Source organism: Argentina anserina, chromosome 6 (genome assembly GCF_933775445.1).
Source record: "Argentina anserina chromosome 6, drPotAnse1.1, whole genome shotgun sequence".
Lineage (NCBI taxonomy): Eukaryota > Viridiplantae > Streptophyta > Magnoliopsida > Rosales > Rosaceae > Argentina > Argentina anserina.
Genome location: NC_065877.1, coordinates 21,383,970 through 21,402,879, shown reverse-complemented (window position 1 = coordinate 21,402,879; position 18,910 = coordinate 21,383,970). Strand labels below are relative to the sequence as shown.

At 36.2% G+C, this 18,910-nt stretch overlaps 2 protein-coding genes across 4 annotated transcripts; one reads left to right on the top strand and one right to left on the bottom strand.

Annotated features, from left to right (window-relative positions):
- Window positions 1-423: 423 nt before the first annotated feature.
- Window positions 424-4,244, bottom strand: LOC126800396 (tubby-like protein 8). 3 transcript variants are annotated; one of them, XM_050527761.1, is made up of 9 exons: window positions 3,708-4,244; window positions 3,516-3,621; window positions 2,326-2,502; window positions 2,121-2,176; window positions 1,928-2,024; window positions 1,656-1,745; window positions 1,457-1,549; window positions 907-974; window positions 424-803 (listed from the first exon to the last, which is right to left on the bottom strand). In XM_050527761.1, the coding sequence occupies exons 1-9, from the start codon at window positions 4,202-4,204 to the stop codon at window positions 755-757; spliced, it is 1,233 nt and encodes a 410-aa protein (XP_050383718.1). In that variant the 5' UTR covers window positions 4,205-4,244; the 3' UTR covers window positions 424-754. The 3 variants fall into 3 exon arrangements, with proteins under 3 accessions (XP_050383718.1, XP_050383719.1, XP_050383721.1); XM_050527762.1 differs by having other exon boundaries at window positions 1,656-1,730; XM_050527764.1 differs by lacking the exon at window positions 1,656-1,745.
- An 8,782-nt stretch (window positions 4,245-13,026) lies between these two features.
- On the top strand, window positions 13,027-16,278 carry LOC126799826 (uncharacterized). The gene is made up of 5 exons (XM_050527082.1): window positions 13,027-13,437; window positions 14,335-14,552; window positions 14,764-14,892; window positions 15,762-15,893; window positions 16,008-16,278. The coding sequence occupies exons 1-5, from the start codon at window positions 13,113-13,115 to the stop codon at window positions 16,119-16,121; spliced, it is 918 nt and encodes a 305-aa protein (XP_050383039.1). The 5' UTR covers window positions 13,027-13,112; the 3' UTR covers window positions 16,122-16,278.
- Window positions 16,279-18,910: the final 2,632 nt, after the last annotated feature.

The window sequence follows — 18,910 nt, the reverse complement described above, 5'->3', positions numbered from 1 at the left end:
ATGGAATGTCTAGACTTAAGATCTTACAACATTCAGAGACTTGAATTTGGACATGTACCTGATTCCAATGTCTTTCTGGTAAGAGGAAAAATGGGCTCACAATAACATGATTGGCCCCTTGTTTAACACATGAATTGAACGCAACTTGAATCGATAGTTCTGCTAGTTCTTAATATCATACAGCATTTTCATGTAGCAATTAAGATATGCATTTTCTAGTTTTTACAAAGATATATAAACTCATTTTGAAAAAATTTGAGAGATTCAGTCTTACCATATGAGCAGGCTCCACTAGAGGCTATAGCGTATATACCCAGTTCTCTCCCTAAACTAGAAATAAGAAAGAACGATGACAAAAGGCCAACTATAACAATAAAAGTAATGTCCTAGATGTAACCGCCGAGCCTTTTCTGTTATGCCTGGATTCTGTATCGGTCCTCGCTAAATATAATCACAAGAACATACACAACAATAGACTAAAACAATACAAATACAAACTAGCATATTCCAAACAATACATATACAAACTAGCATAAACAACCACATATACTTTTCAAATCAAACATCTTACAATACTAATAGGCTTTCAGTGAAATGGGGTAGCAAAAATTAATAAGATGATCAAGACCTAGCTAGGAGCCTCGAAGGTGTGTCCTGTGACAAGCCTGCTTGTGGATGTTCTGAGGTTGAACGACAAAATCTAATGCCATAAAGATGGTTTCATGCTATTTATACTGAGCAACAAAGCTTCGAATCAATAGAAGCCAGACATGCAAAACGCTTGGTAGCCTGTCAAAGGATATCTGCAGAACAAACATAAAACACGCTTAGAAGTATACATGGAACTTAATTACTTCAAGTATGGAACACATGTGTGACTACAGAACTGTTGATGATATAAAACACCTGTAATCCATCACGTATTTTGACTTCTCTACCCTTCCTAACTGCAGGATTGTCTGCTTTCCATTCTCCTGAAGACCAAACAAAAAGTTAGCATCCGAAATGAAGCATGTATTGCAGATCCTAAACAAATATGTTGATAGAAGTTTAGCATTCAAGACAAAGCACACATAGGAGAGCCTTGCTCAATTCTGTTGATACAGACAGGCGCAACAAAAGCTTATTACACAAGATGAAATACTATGCATATCAAATAAGGCTCTCATTCCATATATATGAGATATCAAGTACCACAACAGATTCACGCAACATTTTCCCTGATCAATGGTTTTGATTGACAATCTAGCATGTTACATGAACTAACATATAGATAGATACACTCATTTTAACACACACATCACGTGCCAGGCTTATCAAAAGGAAATGTAACCTACATGAACTTTCTAAATTTGGTGTAAAACTTGTTTGACAATGGTCTGTCAATGATAAGCATGAGTAAATTTATTGGTCTGGCTGAACTAAAAATAATGTCTCGAGTGGTGATTGTTCATACCTCCAGAGTCAGCTGGAAATTCTTAACTGAACTTTGGATTCTAAGCCCAGCTCTTCCCCTATCTCTGAAGTCCAACTCATATTGCTTTGCAATCTGAGTGACAAAAAAAAAACCAATTAAGTTACCAATGAAGAATAACCAACAATAAAACACTACTTCATATGTACAATAGGGTAATATTGTTCATTCATAATCCTACTTTATTGTAAACTGGAATTCTTGAATATAGCTGATGGACTTTGTCCATTTTTCCCTCCCAGTCCGTTGGCAGTCCCTTAATGTGTTGTACCTATGAGAACGAACATTAATAATTGGATGTGGATACTCCCTCTTTTACATGATCATAAAAAGTGAAAGACTTGTAGGAAACAACACATTACTGAAAAACATGAAGAACCCGGGATATACAAATCTATGCTTATATTCAAACTAAGGAAGACACAGTGATACTTAATAAACTGTTGAGCCCACCTGTGTAGAATTCTTTAATTGCATCGATTGGTGCTTGGGTACATATGCCCTTATACGTCTGTAACTTCCTGTCCATGTTGAAATTGTGGGTGTGAACCTGCAAAATCAAAGATGAATGCGCTGGTATTACAGGTTGAGAATGTCACGTGTGGCATACAGGTTTGATTGAAAAAAAGAGGATGAAATTACTTACGATACAGCAGCAAGAAGTGATTTAGACTGTTTGCTCAAGCAATTTGGCCGCTTGCCCTGCATTCAAAATGTTATCGACTTAGTACAGAACTAATATCAATGAAATGATTTTTTTATAGTTTACTTTTACAACTTAATGAAAAATGTTTGATTTCTAGCTTTACAGAAAAATGCACATATGTGGGAAGTAGGAATATAAGGCCAACCTGATCCCATATATGATACTTTGAACCCATGAGATTCGCATTCACCATCCCAATAAAGCTGTCATCTGAATGTGACAGTATGCCCTTCAGATTTTGAGCAATAGTTAACTCAGATTTTCCATTACGCCGCTTATGGTGTGCAATAGCTAGTTTCCGGTCCTGCCTTCCCTTGCCTTCCTGTAATACCACAGTACCACCACACCAAAATTTCAGGAGTCAAATGATTTAATTGGCATGGGATTTTTACAAGTTTCAATCAGTATATATATATATATATATATATATATATATATATATATATATATATATACAGTCCCTATCCAGATTGAAGGTTCACTCTGAAGTTTCAGAGTGAAGTTCCAATTTTGGCACACTTTTCGGTCAAATTTTTTCAGTATAAGCGATTCAATATTTAGGTATGCTATTCAAGATCATCTCTACAAAATTTCATCTAATTCGGACATCGTTAAGGTATTGAAATTAGATTAAATCAATGAATGAATTAAAACTGTTCAACGTGAACCGTTCGTGTAAATCTCAATTTTGAAAGCTCAAATCATTGTCAAATTGGATGAAACTTTATAGAGATGATCTTTAATAGCATATCTAAATATTGAATCACTTATGGTGAAAAAATTTGACCGAAAAGTGTGCTAAAATTGGAACTTCACTCTGAAATTTCAGAGTGAACCTTCACTCTGGATATGGACTATATATATATATATATATATATATATATATATATATATATCTGTGATCTTAATAAATAGTTTCTCTGATATTATTTTGATTTTATGAACAAAACCATGGAACCACTACAATGAACAGAACAGCAATGCAGTTTGGGTATCATTGAGAGAAGTCTGAAGGGAGCTTAGGATCATACATGCAAAAAGTCTTATAATGGTATCATTATTCATTGCAGAAGAAGCTTTATGATGGTAAAAGGGTTTAATAGAAAACAATGTTCCAAGGAAAATAGTATGGCGTCTTCACCACATGTATATGCAGAAGCAGGAAATGCTTTACAACATAGTTGTACGCCAGTACGTTTGCTCTATAGTCTATACCAGTATAACATACATCGGTAAATCACAGTTCAAATATATTTACACGCAACATTAAAATCCCCCAAATTGCTTCCAACAATCAAACCGAAAGAGATGAAAAACGAGTCGGGAAAGTCTTACATTGGTATATAGAGAATACAAAGAACCCCCATATGGAGATTTTTCCTTCACTATAACACAGGTGCAGCTTCCTATATCCATCGGCAATGGCCTACACAGCAATGACCTGAAATTGAAACCACACCAATACAATTTGTACTTAATTCAATCAAGCAGAAATAAAATCTGGGCACGTTTGTGTATAATGCTTACTTATTAGGCAGAGTGGACCAAGAAGATGCAGGAGCAGCCTCAGAATCCGAATAGTCCCAAATCTTCAGAGAGCTGGAGTTGTCCGACGTCACACTCGGCGGGTCCCACAATTTGGACCCACCAAAGAGCTCCTTCTCCGGTTCACTCATCTGCATACAGAACTGAAGCGACGAAGGCTTCAACGCGATCCCACCTCCGCCGCATCCGGTGGAGAACGACTTGTTCAGATTCTGCTTCGTCGTCAGTGGCTTCTTCTTCCCCAGCAAGTTCTCCTTGTCACTACTTTTGTTGTTGTTGTCGTTGTTGTTTGGCCTTGCGTTCTCCTTGTCTTCATCGTTCGAAGACAAAGTGAACTGGTGGTCTGGTTTGGAAGACTCGTCCGGGCTGCTGCGGATGTCTTCGCTGAAACTGCGGTTGTGTTTCGGGCCCTTGTCGTAGAGGGAGTTGTACGACGACTGCAGCGGCATCAACGCCGCTCTCTTGCAGCCGCTCATCATTTGAGAGTTTCAGATTTCTGGGAATCTTGGGGTTGGTTTGTTTCAGACAGAGAGTGAGAGAGGGGATTCTTATAGAAAGTTTTGAATCCTTGAGTGGAAGTTGAAATTGTACTGGGGAAACAAACCTTGGTTGTTTTGTTTTTTACCGGGACGTGGTGCTGTTTACTAGTGAGGTATAGCCTCTGTGATTGTGCCACGTCGGTGAATTGCGGGACCATGTGGCCTTGAGATTGGTTTCTATTTTCGCCGAGTGATTAATTGGGATGTTTTGAATTTGAATCGCAACTTACATTGGAAAGTGCGTGGTTGTTTTTATTGTGTTTTGTGGTGGCTGAGAATATACGGGGAGGGGTGTTGGTTAACGGTAAGTGTTCAAACTGAGATAGAACGATGAGCGGGATACATGTTTAAAATGCACTCCTCTTCTTCCATGGAGAAGAGTTTTTTGTGTTTGTTTTCGGGTGTGGCTCTCTTTCAATTTTCATTTTCTTTGAGATCGTAAAAACTATACATGTTGATCGCACGAACATAGACATCCAAAATTTATTGTTTAGATTGTCGAACTACTTAGATATAGGATTGTTTACAAATGATTACTAACTACTAATCCATTTTGCAAGGTTCATAAAACTATAATATTGGATAATAACACGTAAAAACTAATTGACACATACTCATACTTAAAATTCTTGTTTTTAGGCATAAATGCCGATTTGCACCTTAAATTTGGCTGAAATTGTCAATTTGCACCCCGAACTTGCATTTGAGTCAATTTACCTATTAAACTTGGTAAAAATTGCCGATTTGCACCCCATCCGTTAAATTTTACTGTTTCTATCCAATTTTGCGTCACATGTCATGCATTTAAGGGGTAATATTGTCATTATATATTTATTCATATTGAATAATGAAATAAATTAATAAAATTACTTAAGAGGAACACTTGCTACAATGTTTGTTTTTTCGAAAAATGTTATTGATTTATATATTTATTATTTTATGTGATATGGTATGTTAAAAGATATTAGAAAAAATATAAATAAATAAATACATTGAAAATTAAAAATATATTTGTGTTCCGAGAGAATTACTATTCTACCATTGTGTGTGTCTTAGCCTTATTAGGTTTCCTGTTAGAGATAGATTCGCATCTCTGTAATAGATTAGGACTCCGAATCCTATGAGATTATGGTTATGTAATGCCCATATATTGGCCTCATTATCAATCAATAAACGGTTACGTTATGTTCTATTACGTCGTTATTATTCTCGTTTTGTTCATCCTCTAACAATGTGTACATATAAAAATATATTTATACACAACACACTATATTTGAATGGGTGTGTATATTAAATATATAATTCAAAGTAGGGTTAAGTAGGTAGAAAAAAAGATGTAAATAAATAATTTGATTAACAAAATAATCCTCATTTTAAAGAATATTTTTATTTTTTAAGAAAAATATAAATAGAAAATGACAATATTACCCCTCATGTGCATGACATGTGACGCAAAATTGGATAAAAACAGTTAAATTTAACGGATGTGGTGCAAATCGGCAATTTTTACCAAGTTTAGGAGGTAAATTGACTCAAATACAAGTTCGGGGTGTAAATCGGCAATTTTTACCAAGTTTAGGAGGTAAATTGACTGAAATGCAAGTTCAGGGTGCAAATTGACAATTTCAGCCAAATTTGGGGTGCAAATCGGCATTTATGCCTGTTTTTTATTTTAAAGCTCAATAATATTGTCATTGATTAGAACTTGAGAGAGCGGAGGAGAGACCTAATCATCCCCCAAGGGCTACGGCGACGGTCTTTAAAACTCTCCGTTAAGTTGCATCATGGCTTCCAAGCCGTCTAAGCCCTCGGATTGAGGTGGCGGTAGCACCCCGATGGGTAGAGTCCAGGCGGATCTGCCTGCAAGCAGGGGAGGTATGTCGATTTTTGGGCCTTCTCCTATTGGGTTTTGGCCCAATAGGCTGTTTCTAAAATCTTGTTTTTCTTGTTCTTCAGGTGGGTTTGGCTTGACTTTTGCACCTTAGGGGAAAGATCCTCCCATAATCCTAGTCTTCCCGGATCATCTAATCTTGGGTCCACAATTGTTGTTTGGCTCGATTTTGGTTATTCTATATTTTCTAGGTTTAGCGGAGTTAATTAGCTTGCTTTTGCTTTTATTTTTGAACTTTGGTTATGTCTGCTTGTTTTGGACGAAGTTTAGTTTCAAACTTTTAGATTTCGTTCTTTTCATTTTATTGCCTAGTGCATGCTTAGGGGTGGCTTGTCACCCGTATGCATGATCCTTGTGATTATTAATGAGCCTTGAGCTCGGACCGGCTTTAAGCCAAATGAATTCGTCTTACTGTTAAAAAAAAAGTATACTCCTAGATCAAAACTACGGACTTGAATGCATTAAAGTCTAACATGAACCACAAAATCGAAATACAAAAGTTCAAAAAACCATAATAAAAAATATTTGTGTTACCTCCTCATTGTTTAAACCAGACAAACTGAAAACGCCTCAGGCAGAATAGGCCTCCCCGCTGGAAGAACACGACAAGAGCTTCCACCAATCCTCCTAACAGCCACCCAACAAAGACCATATCCATACACATACCCAAATATGAACATCTAACATGTAAGACACATCTCACCCAATAATCAAGGTTGTCGCTGCCAACATTCAGACTCCCACCACCGGCCGAACTTGAGTCAACAGTCACACCGCCACCTGCGCCATGACATAGGGCTCAAAGAACCAGCATCTCCACCCAACTAGTTGATCAGATCCTAAAGAAAGGCATGAGTCTAAAAGAAAGACTTTGTTGGAAAGATATAACAATAGAGACACAACAGTTAGACCTCTACACGATGGACATGGTTATCTGTGTATAGTATCACATGGTGTTGTTGAATGAAGGAGGTCTTCTAAAAATCCTAAGTTGAAGAATAACTGGGAAAAACAATCAGAGTGTAATTCCAGCCCTACATTGAATGAGGAAACTTGATCGGTGGATTCTGAAGAATAGAAGAAACTCTTAAGAGAGTTTTTGTTGCATCCTAGTGATTTAGCCTTAATTGATCAATCAGGATAAATGATTGGCTAGCATGTCTAAAGCAGAAGAGCCCCATTAGGATAAGCAAAATTCCCTTCAGCACAGGAACAAAGAAGATCTTCAACAAACTCTTGAAGATTTTCTATAGGCTAGTGTTCTATGCAAATCAAACCCTATCCTTCAAACAATAGATTATCGTGGATAATATTCTATACGCTTTCCATGATAATAATGAGTGTTAGATACTTCAAGCCCTTGAAGTTTTAGCATAAGATATGCATTGATCACATACAAAAGATAAGCAACAAGCTACTGAAGAAACTCCTAAGGTAGTGTATCCTGAAAATCTTGAAAGTCTATATGGTATAATTTTTATAATCTCTTAGGAGATTTTAAGAAAACATGTGTTCTTCAAGATACCTTATTAGTAGTGTCTAGTCCATATTATGGAAGATATCTAGTTGATGTTCAAGCAAAGCATCTAGCACCATAAATTATGGCTTGTGAGTAATGGTTTTGTTCATAACCTTTGGACACAATTTAAGAAGGTTTAGAGTGATTCTCTGATATAATATATGAAACAGTTAAACATATCAGACCTAATGGATGTATCTTGAGGTTAAAATTTTTATTTTCTACAACTCTAGAATGGACGATGATTAAGGGAGAAATATAATTTATTTCTCCATACCATTATGTCAAGTTAACTCAAGGCTTTACAAAGAAATTTGATGCTGCAAGAAACAATGGTAAACCCAGCCAGAGCAACTCATGGAGGAAAGCTATGGCAATTGCAAGCATAAAGAGTGTAATCTTAAGGGATTTGATTCAAGCATCTTGGCATGCAATTGGAGAAAACATAATGGTCACTTGCTATAATCATCCTCCTCCTCCAAATAATTGTTCACATCAAAGAAAAGAAGTAGATTGTACTCTACCTACAACCTTATGGCTATAAGAGATAGAGAAAGGAGGAAAGTATGAGATTCTTCCAAATTCAAATCTTGAAATTGAGCAAGAAGATTAAGGTCTTAAAAGCCTACTTTGAGACGAGGCATATCACAACATCACAACATTATGGATTATTGAGAAGTTACAAATGTAACAAAACAATAAACATTTCCTTTATTAAAAAGTGAGTGGACACTGAAGTAAGAAATTAAATAATTTTTTTCCTAAAATAAATAAATTCTTATTAGGATAAGGTTGCTTTTGTCCCTCACTTAATATGATACACTTATTCTAAAGGAGTTTTAATTCCAATTTGAAATTCGCTCCCTAAATAAAGAGTTTTACGTTTCAATAGAATGCATCATAAACTTTTTTTTAAAAAAAACATGACAAAAGGTTATATATTAATAATTGGAGAAGTATGAAACAACATAAACCTACTCCCGCTCCCGAATTTGAAGCCACGATACTTGAGAGAAAGCGAAACAACTAACTTCTAGCAAGCCTAGCAAAACTAGTAAACTGGAAACTACTATCACAATATTGAATCTCTAAAATCGACACAATAGAACAAGAACCAAGCTAGTTAGCACGGCCAACTTATTGAAGGTGCCAAACCAGCCCAATAGAAGATTAAAGGAAGAAAAGTTTGGACCAATGGAATTAGGCCCAAAAGAACCTAGCCCAAACTTCTCCGACCCCCGTCATCCTTGCACCAAGCTAGTCAGACGCTGCTAAAGGAAGATTATAGCTTCCTTTACCACTCCGGTGGCCGGCCGCACTTCTCCACCATGACACAGACACCCCAAGTCAAGCAAACAAGCCTCCTGACCTTATGTAACATGACTTGAAACCTTATATTTGAAGAACCCGACTGCTGCCGGTATTGCTACCTCAAAAAGACTCTTGCGATCTAGAGAGAAAAGCTGAGATCTCAAGGGTGAGAGTCCCCATTGCACCCTAGCACGCTAACCACCCTTAGCCCGACACCTAAACACACAGCCTACAAAGAATGCCGCACCACTTTACTGCCGAAGGGCATCGTTGCACGCGACACCAATACCCAGACCTACCCGAACGAGCGCGATCACCCCTCGTGGAGGGGAGTCACGGTCGCCGTTGCCGCCCGAAACCCTGAACGGGTTCATTGCCTTCGAGGGAACTCCATGGAAGATGGAGCCACTCACCTGGGAATATGTTGAAGATAGTTTGAAACTTCAAATAATCTTTCTTGGAAAGTTAAAATCGATCACATTTTGATTCAAATTCATTTACAATGAAGAGGTGCGTGTATTATTCATATTTACCATGCTAATGCATCATAAACTTAGGACAAAAGTTCACAAAACCTTTCTCAGAAATTTTGGTGACCTGCCAAGTTATTAAAAAGGACCCACATACAGTCGTCATACAATGAAAAGGACCTGCCAAGATAAATCCAATATTTCATTATAGTAAAACCTTTATAAATTAATAGCCTCGAGACCAACAAAAATTATTAATTTAGCGTGTTATTAATATATCGATAAATTAATAAAATATTAATTTATAGGAATGTACATCAAGGTCCTTATAGTAATAGGTTTACTATTACACAAGTAGAGATATGCTTTCTAGTTCTTATATAGATGTATTACGTAATCCTCTATAAATAGAGACTCATATTTGCTTTTCTTATTGCAAATTGCTTTCGTCATTGTAAAATTTGGTCAACGGATGACATGGCTTCTAAGAATTTGGATCAACAATTAGAGGGTGAAGGTGTTCGAGATTTGGAAAGTCTTATCAAAGGGTTGAACAATCATAACAGAATGGAAATCGAATACCTTTTGAACTACCCTAAAGAAAACAGAACAACTTCAATGTTGATGATTGATGAGGAGATAATTGAGAGCGTAATGGAAAATGACAAAGATGACGAAATTCAAGATGATAGTTCTATTATGGAGCTCCCTTTATGAAAAGAAGCTCTCATGGCAGTGAATATATTGAATAATTTCTTGTTGTACTATGTAAAAACCAGAGTAATATTATGTGAACCCGCCACACCACGTGACATTACTATGTGGTGTACCCAGCCAATTATATTACGTCATGGTATAATTAACATGCATGCGGTGAAAATGATAAAAAATTATTTACATATAATAACAAATCAAAAACAATCAGAGTAAAAAATGGACCAATAACATCAAGTGTCATAACCCCATTTTTCTCCCTATATCTCCGCACCCGCGCCTTTAGAGGCGAAAATGTCCTTCCGACCCGACCCGACTTTTCCGGCCGACTCCGGCGGTTTCAGGTGACTGGGCCGACCCAGATAGCTCGTCTCCTCCTTATGCGCCTCCCTGTGGTGGTGGAACGTGGAGTAGCACGCCGGTTTCCACGCATCGATGCCCGAAAGTTGACCCGAATACCCATCGGTGACCCGATTGTGTTCTTCAATTTTCCGGCGATCTCCGGCGAGTTTAGGCTTCACCACCGGTTTCAAACTCCTTGCCTCAACATCGTCAATAACCCATGCAAAGGTTTTGAGTTAAATCGAAAGGTAAGAACTTGATAAACAGTGTTCATGAATAGTATTGTGAACAATGGTCATGAACAGTACTTGATAAAACAGCGCTCTGTAAACAGTAAATATGTACAGTGTTTACTAAAACAGTAACTTTGAACAATGTTTAATAAATTAGCGAAACATGAACAGTATTTTATGAACAATATTTAGTTGTACTGAAATCGTCACCTGATATTTTACGTATCATTTTCTAAGCATTTTATCATGCTATTAGGTGACCGCCGAAATGAGTGAGGAAACTACTTTCAGTGTCGTGGAAGTTGCACGCAAGAAATAAGGTGAGTAAACCTCACAATGATCATCATGATTGAAGTAATGTTATAATTATTGAATTTAGTTGAGTTGTCACCATAGTCGTTGCATCACTAGTTTATAAAAATTATTTTAAAAATATGTTTTGGTTAAAATTACGTGAACTTGATCGTCTACGGTTCATGGGTAAGTGAAACGCTATTTTAATAAATGATTTTTAAAAGGTTTTAGTGATTATGAGACTATGGTGAATGTGAGTAAAATCTCACAGTGACGAATCTACCCTTAGCGGAGATTCATAATTACATTTATTTTAAAAGATCGAACTATGATATGTACATAATGTAGTGGGTTGTGTATGTGTATAAAATGGTAAATACGATACATATATATGAGTTGCTATATTATATACTGTTACGTTCTAATTTTCAAATGAATTATATTGTGACCACTATATTTATTTTATTTGAGTAAGAGTTGTTTGTTGTAGTACAATAACATGAGTGGATTGTTATTGTACGTAGTTTTAACATTGAGTTTTGTTAAAATGTTTTCTGTCTTCGGACGTATTTTTCTGTCTTCAGACCAGTCTTCGGACGTGTTGGCATGTCAGAATCTAGCCTTGGCCGGACGACAGTTACGATACAGTTAGAGCTCTAGTTTGTCTACCGGTGTACTGCATGAATGGTAACAGATGGGTTACCAGCTTATGAGTACCCATATTTTTGGGTGACAGATGGGTTGCCCAATGCCCAGCGGTGTACTGCATGAGAGATAACAGATAAGTACCTAGGTCTCATGAGTACCCGTATTATAAATGTAATTGGGTAAACAGATGGGTTGCTTGATTTCTCATGAGGACTTATATTTTCAGATATTATTGGACAACCAGATGGGTCGTCCAATGACTCATGAGTACATTTATAATTAAATGTTTTCAGTATTTTTCTTTTGGATATTGGGTAGCGAGAGGTTGCCCAATGTCTGACGGCGTACTTCATGAGAGGTAACAGAGGTGTACTAGCGCTCATAAGTACCCGTATTATAAATGTATTTGGGTAAACAGAGGGGTTGCCCTATTTCTCATGAGTACTTATATTTTCAGATATTATTGGACAACCAGATGGGCCGTCCAATGACTCATGAGTACATTTATAATTATATGTTTTCAGTATGTTTATTTTGTATTTATACACGAGTTGTATTTTTGTTTTACTCATACGAGCTGCAAAGCTTACTGGGTTTGTGTTTACAATCCCGGTGCACCTATTCGATGGTGTAGGGAATAGTTATGCAGGTGTGGATTAGCAGAATTGACGGATTACTCTGAAGACGTCGAAGATTTTTTTCTACTGTTAGTGGTGAGGATTGAGTGAATTTTACATTTCCATTGGTTGTGTATTATTCGAGTTGACTGAGTCATGATGTGGACTCAGTTTCGATACACTATTATGATAAAATGATTTCAGTATATTTGAGATTGTTTTTGAGTTTTCATGGCTTCGAATTCGATTTTTTATCATTCGAAATTCAGGATCGTGACATCAATGAGTACGCCACGTAGAATATGTGACGAGTATATATAATAATTTCTCGTAAAAACCAAATCATTAGTTCTTACCATGTTAAAAAAAGTGCATGATGAGATTTAAGATAACATCATTTTCAAGAGAAAATAAATAAGAATTGAGTCTTTCTTTAAAAATTCTTCGTAAATGTAAAATTATTTATGTATTATAAAAAAATTATTAAATTATATATTTTATGAGCTCTATGTAAATTCTTAAATTTCTATTATGTTATAAATTTAGCGAAATATTAATTTAACATGTTGTCTCTCCGTTAAAACTGGCAAAATGTTTTATTTAACAAAGTTATTAATTAATTTGTCATTAATTTAACGAGTTTTCGGTGTATATTGATTTCTACGTTTGCAAACGCTATCGTTTATGACAAAAACCGAGTGGCCTCTCTCTCTCTCTCTCTCTCCTCGCCTCCAGTTTGAAATCCAACCGAAACTTCACCATGACATCTTCTATCCTCTCCGACACTCTCATCATCACCAATACCCAACATGACACTTCTACTCTCACTCTCTAGTTCCACTCTCTTCCGCCTCACAACTAAACCCACTTCGACACTCACTCGAACAATCATAGCCAAAGCCTCCACAGCCACTGCCATGTCCTCTGTGCCCACCAAAACCAAAGTCGTGCCTGCAGTCATTGTCGGCGGCGGAAGAGTCGGCCAGGCCTTAAATGACATGGGCAGTGGTGATGACTTGCTCGTCAAAAGAGGACAGCACGTGCCTCTTGACTTTGAAGGCCCAATCCTGGTTTGCACTAGGAATGATGATCTAGAGGCTGTTCTTGAGTCCACTCCAAGGCCCAGATGGAACGGTATGACCATCTCTATCTCATGTTTGGTTTTTTATATATGCATTCCCGATTGAATGCCAATCTTTCGGTGTTTGTTAATGAACACTGGGTAGTTTCGGTTACTACTATCGCAGTTTATACCTGATTCTTTGCTAAACTGTTTAGCCTAAATATGAATATTTTTTAGCTTTAGACCTGTCTATAAGTAGTCTCACTCAATACAGCATATTATAGCTTTTGTATTAGCAAACCTTATTTGCTTAGGATTGTGTTGATTGATAGAGCTCAAAAGATAAGACACCAAGCATGATAGTAAATGAACTCTAGATTCTTTTGTGTTTCAGTGTGTGTATAGTACTATAATATCCTAATGTAGGTTTGTATCTTTAAGTTTATCTCTTTGGAGAGCTTACTATAGTTTCCTAATACGCAGAAGATTTTGTAGCTTACCTAGCTTGTTCAAGTGTTTTTGTAAATGTAACTGTTAAGGTATAAAGAATGCAATGATGCAGCATAGCGGCACCCTTGTGTCTTTTAAATTGGTTCATTGGTCCATCATTATTTGTTGCTTTTATACTGTGCTGATCTGATATTGGTCAAAAGTCAGTTCATGCAACATTTTCCTACCATTTGCGTGTACTCCGTGTAGCGCCCCCCCTTACCATTTGCTAAATTCTTATATTGTATCAGGTTGACATCAGATATGCTAATTTTCAGAAAATAATCACTGAAAGTTATATAAAATGTGTGTTTAAGCTGCTGTAACTGGGTATCTGTCATTGTGAAATTCTGAATGCTTAATTACAAGAAGCACATATCGTTTTGGAATGATCCTCTTTACTTGCAAAATTACTTTTTGGATTTTGCTTTATGAATTATGAGTTTGCCTGTGACGCAATGGACTTGACAATTTGGCAGATTTGGTTTTTTTCCAGAATGGAATGCTGGAACCATGGCTTGAAACTAAAGGTCTTAGTGATGCGAACCAAGTGTTAGCTTATTTTGCCGTGTCCAAGCTGGGAGAACCTCCAGTTGATGGAATAACTGATACCAATCCTGAAGGACTGACAGCATCATATGGGAAGTGGGCATCTGCAGTGGCTGACAGATTACTTGCTGGAGGCCTCACTTGCAAGGTAATTAAAAAAAATAACACACACACACACACACATATATATATATATATATACCTCTTTCTCCATGCAGTTTTGTTGGGGAGTGGGTTGTTTAGTCATGTTCTTGGTTCAGAGGAATTTACAATTAGCCAAATTCTGGCTTTTATTTTATGGTATGGGTTAAAATTAATGATTCCAAAGCATGGTATTAATGAACCAACATTTGAAGTAGGTTCTTGAAAAGGAAGCATTTCAGAAGCAGATGTTAGAAAAGTTAATATGGATTTCAGCATTCATGCTTGTTGGAGCTCGTCATCCAGGAGCAACTGTAGGTGCTGTAGAGAAAGACCACCGCTCTGAGGTTGGTGTTATTTACTCCATAACTCTACTCTGAGATGCAAAAAAAAAAAAAAATCATATTAACCTCTTTCTCTGCAAAATGATGGTGAAAATTGGCTGCATAAACAATAAACAATTTTGACTTTTTAACCATTTAATCAATTGGGAAATCCCAGATGGATAAATGGATGTATCCTTATACACCCTTTTGTCTTTCCTGATTACTCATTTTGAGGTCAATAGTAATGGATGAATTTACAAACATATCAAAAACAGAATGGGGCTACATATTCCTAACTGTGAAGAGGAAGAGATCGTTTATATAGCATGCTAAAATAAATGGAGTAGCATGGTGAAATTGTATGCCTCTCTAAACCTTCTGATGCCCATTTTTGGTAATGTTTTGCTTTTTCTACTACTGTCCTATTATAAGCACGAATGGTTTTATGTCTATCTCCCTTTCTGCAACAAGGCAAATCACCATGAAAATGGGCCTGAAACCTGACAATCACCTGCTTAATGCTATCTTCAATGAAATGGTTTTTTTTTTGTTAAATATGTAATGGTATTTCATATTGACATATAGTTCGGTAGATAGGAATCTTCTCAATTATCTGTCACCATATACTTGGGTTATATCCAGCTAATTGACCTCTATCTAATTTAGGTAATTGTGTCTGTTCAATGATAACATATCACTTGATATCACGTTAATAAGGTTATTCTTAATTTGACTCAACTTTAATAGCTGCACAAGAATCGACTTGTGTTTTATTTCAATAATGAAGATCTGCTACATAGTGGTGATATGGTTCTGTTTTTAGTTGGGCACAGAATGTAGTCAATATGAATTTCCAGGATCCTAGAGCTTGATGGTTATCACGCTTTCAGGTTTCCAGACTTATTGCAGAGCTAGCGGCTGCAGCAGCAGCTGAGAAGGGGTTGGTGTTTGAAGGAGCCATGGAAGATAGACTATGTGCATACTCACGAGCAGTTGCCCACTTTCCTACAGCAGTTAAAGAGGTCAGAGATCCTCAAGTCATAAGTATAAGTTTTGAAAAGGCATAAATAAGTCCAACTCTCCAACTTTATTAAATGTTTTGCTAGCTCACCAGGAGATTGTCTAATGATTTGCAGTTTAAATGGAGAAATGGTTGGTTCTATTCTCTCTCTGAAAAGGCAATTGCAGAAGGAAAACCTGATCCATGTCCCCTACATACGGCGTGGCTCAAGGAATTGAAAGTTATTTAGATAAACCAGCTCTAGTTTAGAATGATCGATTTGGATCTCCTTATGTTGGAGCTAATACATGGAGTGTGCTTCTCTTTCATTAATAATGGAATGTTCATCGATTTAGATCATTGTGACTGTCAATTGCATTGTTAATATAAAGCAAAACACTTGTTGATTTCCCCGTTTTCTTGCTATCTCACTAGTCACTCCTATGAGGTGGCTGAGGTGCCATACCGAGGTCTCTTAATATACTCGGTTGCCGGAGGAAGTTTTCTTCTTTTTCTTTCCCGGTTTAAAGTTTTAAACTCTCGATGGCCATTAATGAATCCCCCCTTGTGTAAAAGTGATAGAGCGTTAATTAAAACGTCTATAATAAACCTTGTAAAACATCATCGTTAGTATAGAATAAGCAATGATCGTTTAGTCCGGAGAATCAAAAATGTCTCAAAACTTATTATGTTATTGAGGGATTTGAGTTTGATTATAAAACTACTACTGAAAATAAATCCTAAATTACTATTTACATGATCGACTTCTCTTTAACAAACTTAAATCAAATTTACCATTACACCACATAATAACAAGTTCGAACCTATCATGCATTCTAATTTGACCATTACATATTTTTTTAGACACCAATACAATTAGAGCTTTGGGGGATCATCTATTCATGTAAGATTTCAATTAACATTAAGATTGACTTAGGGCCTAATCTAAATTTACATGCAATCGAATTCAATAACACTTAGAGTAGAAATCAAACAAGATTACATTTAAGCACCAAATCTTTGTTGGAGACATGTTTCATGTGTGGCGTCACCCACCATGGTTTTACATGCAAATTTCCAGAATTTGTACTACTTCGATTTGTGTCAATATGGTTGATGAATTTAGCACTCAAACACAATCTTAGGGACTGCATCCAAGCACTAAATTCATATGCACATATCTGAAAATTATCTAAAAGTATCAGAAAGATAATTAGAATACAACAATAGAAATACAAACTCAATAATTATAGGAAACAATCAATTCGGCAAAGATCCAAAAATCTAATAAAACAATTTGAAAATTTCGAATCTAAATACAAAACAATAATCCCACAGAAACATCATACTACAATCTTCATAGACAAAGTATTGTAGAAAATCAAAAACAAACAAAGTCATGGATGAGTTGCGAGAATCACACGTTGTAGGAAACTTAGAGGTGTGTCTTCAATGGTGATTTCGGTGGAGATGGAATTTGTATAGGGGGAGAAAGGCTTGCTGTTTTTGGTGAAGAATGTTTGAGATAGTATTTTGTTAGAGTTTTAGCTCTTGAATGCAAAGCAGAAGTGATCTATTTGAGAGGTGAAGCCATGTATATATACAAGGAAGAGGGAGGGTAGGATGCACGGTCTCCTCTTTGATGTTGCCTCTTTCTTCCTATTATAATGTCATGTTTTATTCCCTAAATCATGCCATGTTTTATTTCTTTAATGATTATCTTCTATCTTTTAGGTTGCATGAACTCAGCTAAATTAGGAAAATTTCTAATTTGCAAAAAAGAAACTTATTAGAACAATTAAGTTATTAGAATATGAAAGTTCATTTAGAAAAGTTTCGGAAAAAGAGTTTCAGTTCAAGTAGGACTTTCGCAAATGATACGTTTCCTAGTCTAACAAGGATTCCTAGTGCAAGAAAGATTCTCAAAATATCGCCAATGCAACCAAAACGTAGAAAGATAAATACTCCTAATCCAACTAGGTTTCCTAGTCCTACAAGGATTCCTAGTGCAAACTAGGACTATAGACCAATTCTGCGTTTTTAACTCATGTAAGCACAAAAATGCATCACATACTGCCCAAGACTCTTACTACGACTCAATGACTTAATAGTACAACAATAAGGGCTAAGCAAAGTACAAATATGGGTAAAAATATGTTAAGAATGTCGCACAAAGTGCTCCTATCAATTACCCCACACTTGGCTTTTGCTAGTCCATTAACAAAACTAAACTAAACAAGACACTATTGCCCCTAAATGATTGCATCAGAATCTCAAAACACATAGCTTTCAAGTTTTAAGCATTTGAATGTAAACACATAAATTCCAAGTTTCATAAACATGCTTCATAGTATAAATAAGTCAAATACGAGATAATAAGCATTTAAACATGTTTAGTCAATCCAATCCTCCTTATAAGGCATATTTTCTTCTTTTCACTCAGATTCATGGTTATTATTTACACACAAGTATATGCAAGAGAAAGGATATTAAGGCATCAAATAACTTGCCTATTTCAACAAACGAAAAGCACTTTGTGAATAACATAGGAAAACCTCATTTAACAACTAAGTACACAAATGGACCAAAACCATATGCTCAACTCTTGTGATCATCTCCACAAACCAAAATTTTCTCATTTTAAGAATCATTAGATAAGGTAAATGTTTAGGCTTAGCTAAAGGCATGGAATATCAAGAAATCACAAAGGTCATCTTATAGACTTAGCAGAGTAAATATCACCCTTATGACATCACACACCATCAGGGGCCGAATATAACAAGTTTGGCACAATCATCATTCTAACCACAAAGTGAACATGGAAAAAGGTCAAGTAAAAATTTTTAGACCTTCAATTACAACTCAACTCTAAATCACAAATGGAAGACAACATAGCATTTTTTTTCTTTTTCTTTTCTTGCCGAGTTTATGGATCATTTTTTGTTGTTGTTTTTCTCGGCATTGCTTGCTTAAAAGCTTGTTGATATTTTTTTTCAAATGTGTTCCACCCCACACTTATTTCATGCATCATCACAATAT

What these genes read in the sequence shown, in the direction of transcription:
- LOC126800396 (XM_050527761.1), bottom strand. Translation starts at nt 4,204, where the DNA reads ATGATGAGCGGCTGCAAGAGAGCGGCGTTGATGCCGCTGCAGTCGTCG. An exon ending in TGGTCCACTCTGCCTAATAA is followed by an intron (nt 3,622 to 3,707) that starts GTAAGCATTATA and finishes TTTCAATTTCAG; the next exon opens with GTCATTGCTGTGTAGGCCAT. An exon ending in GAATTCCAGTTTACAATAAA is followed by an intron (nt 1,550 to 1,655) that starts GTAGGATTATGA and finishes TTTGTCACTCAG; the next exon opens with ATTGCAAAGCAATATGAGTT.
- LOC126799826 (XM_050527082.1), top strand. Translation starts at nt 13,113, where the DNA reads ATGACACTTCTACTCTCACTCTCTAGTTCCACTCTCTTCCGCCTCACA. An exon ending in TCCAAGGCCCAGATGGAACG is followed by an intron (nt 13,438 to 14,334) that starts GTATGACCATCT and finishes ACAATTTGGCAG; the next exon opens with ATTTGGTTTTTTTCCAGAAT. An exon ending in TTCCTACAGCAGTTAAAGAG is followed by an intron (nt 15,894 to 16,007) that starts GTCAGAGATCCT and finishes AATGATTTGCAG; the next exon opens with TTTAAATGGAGAAATGGTTG.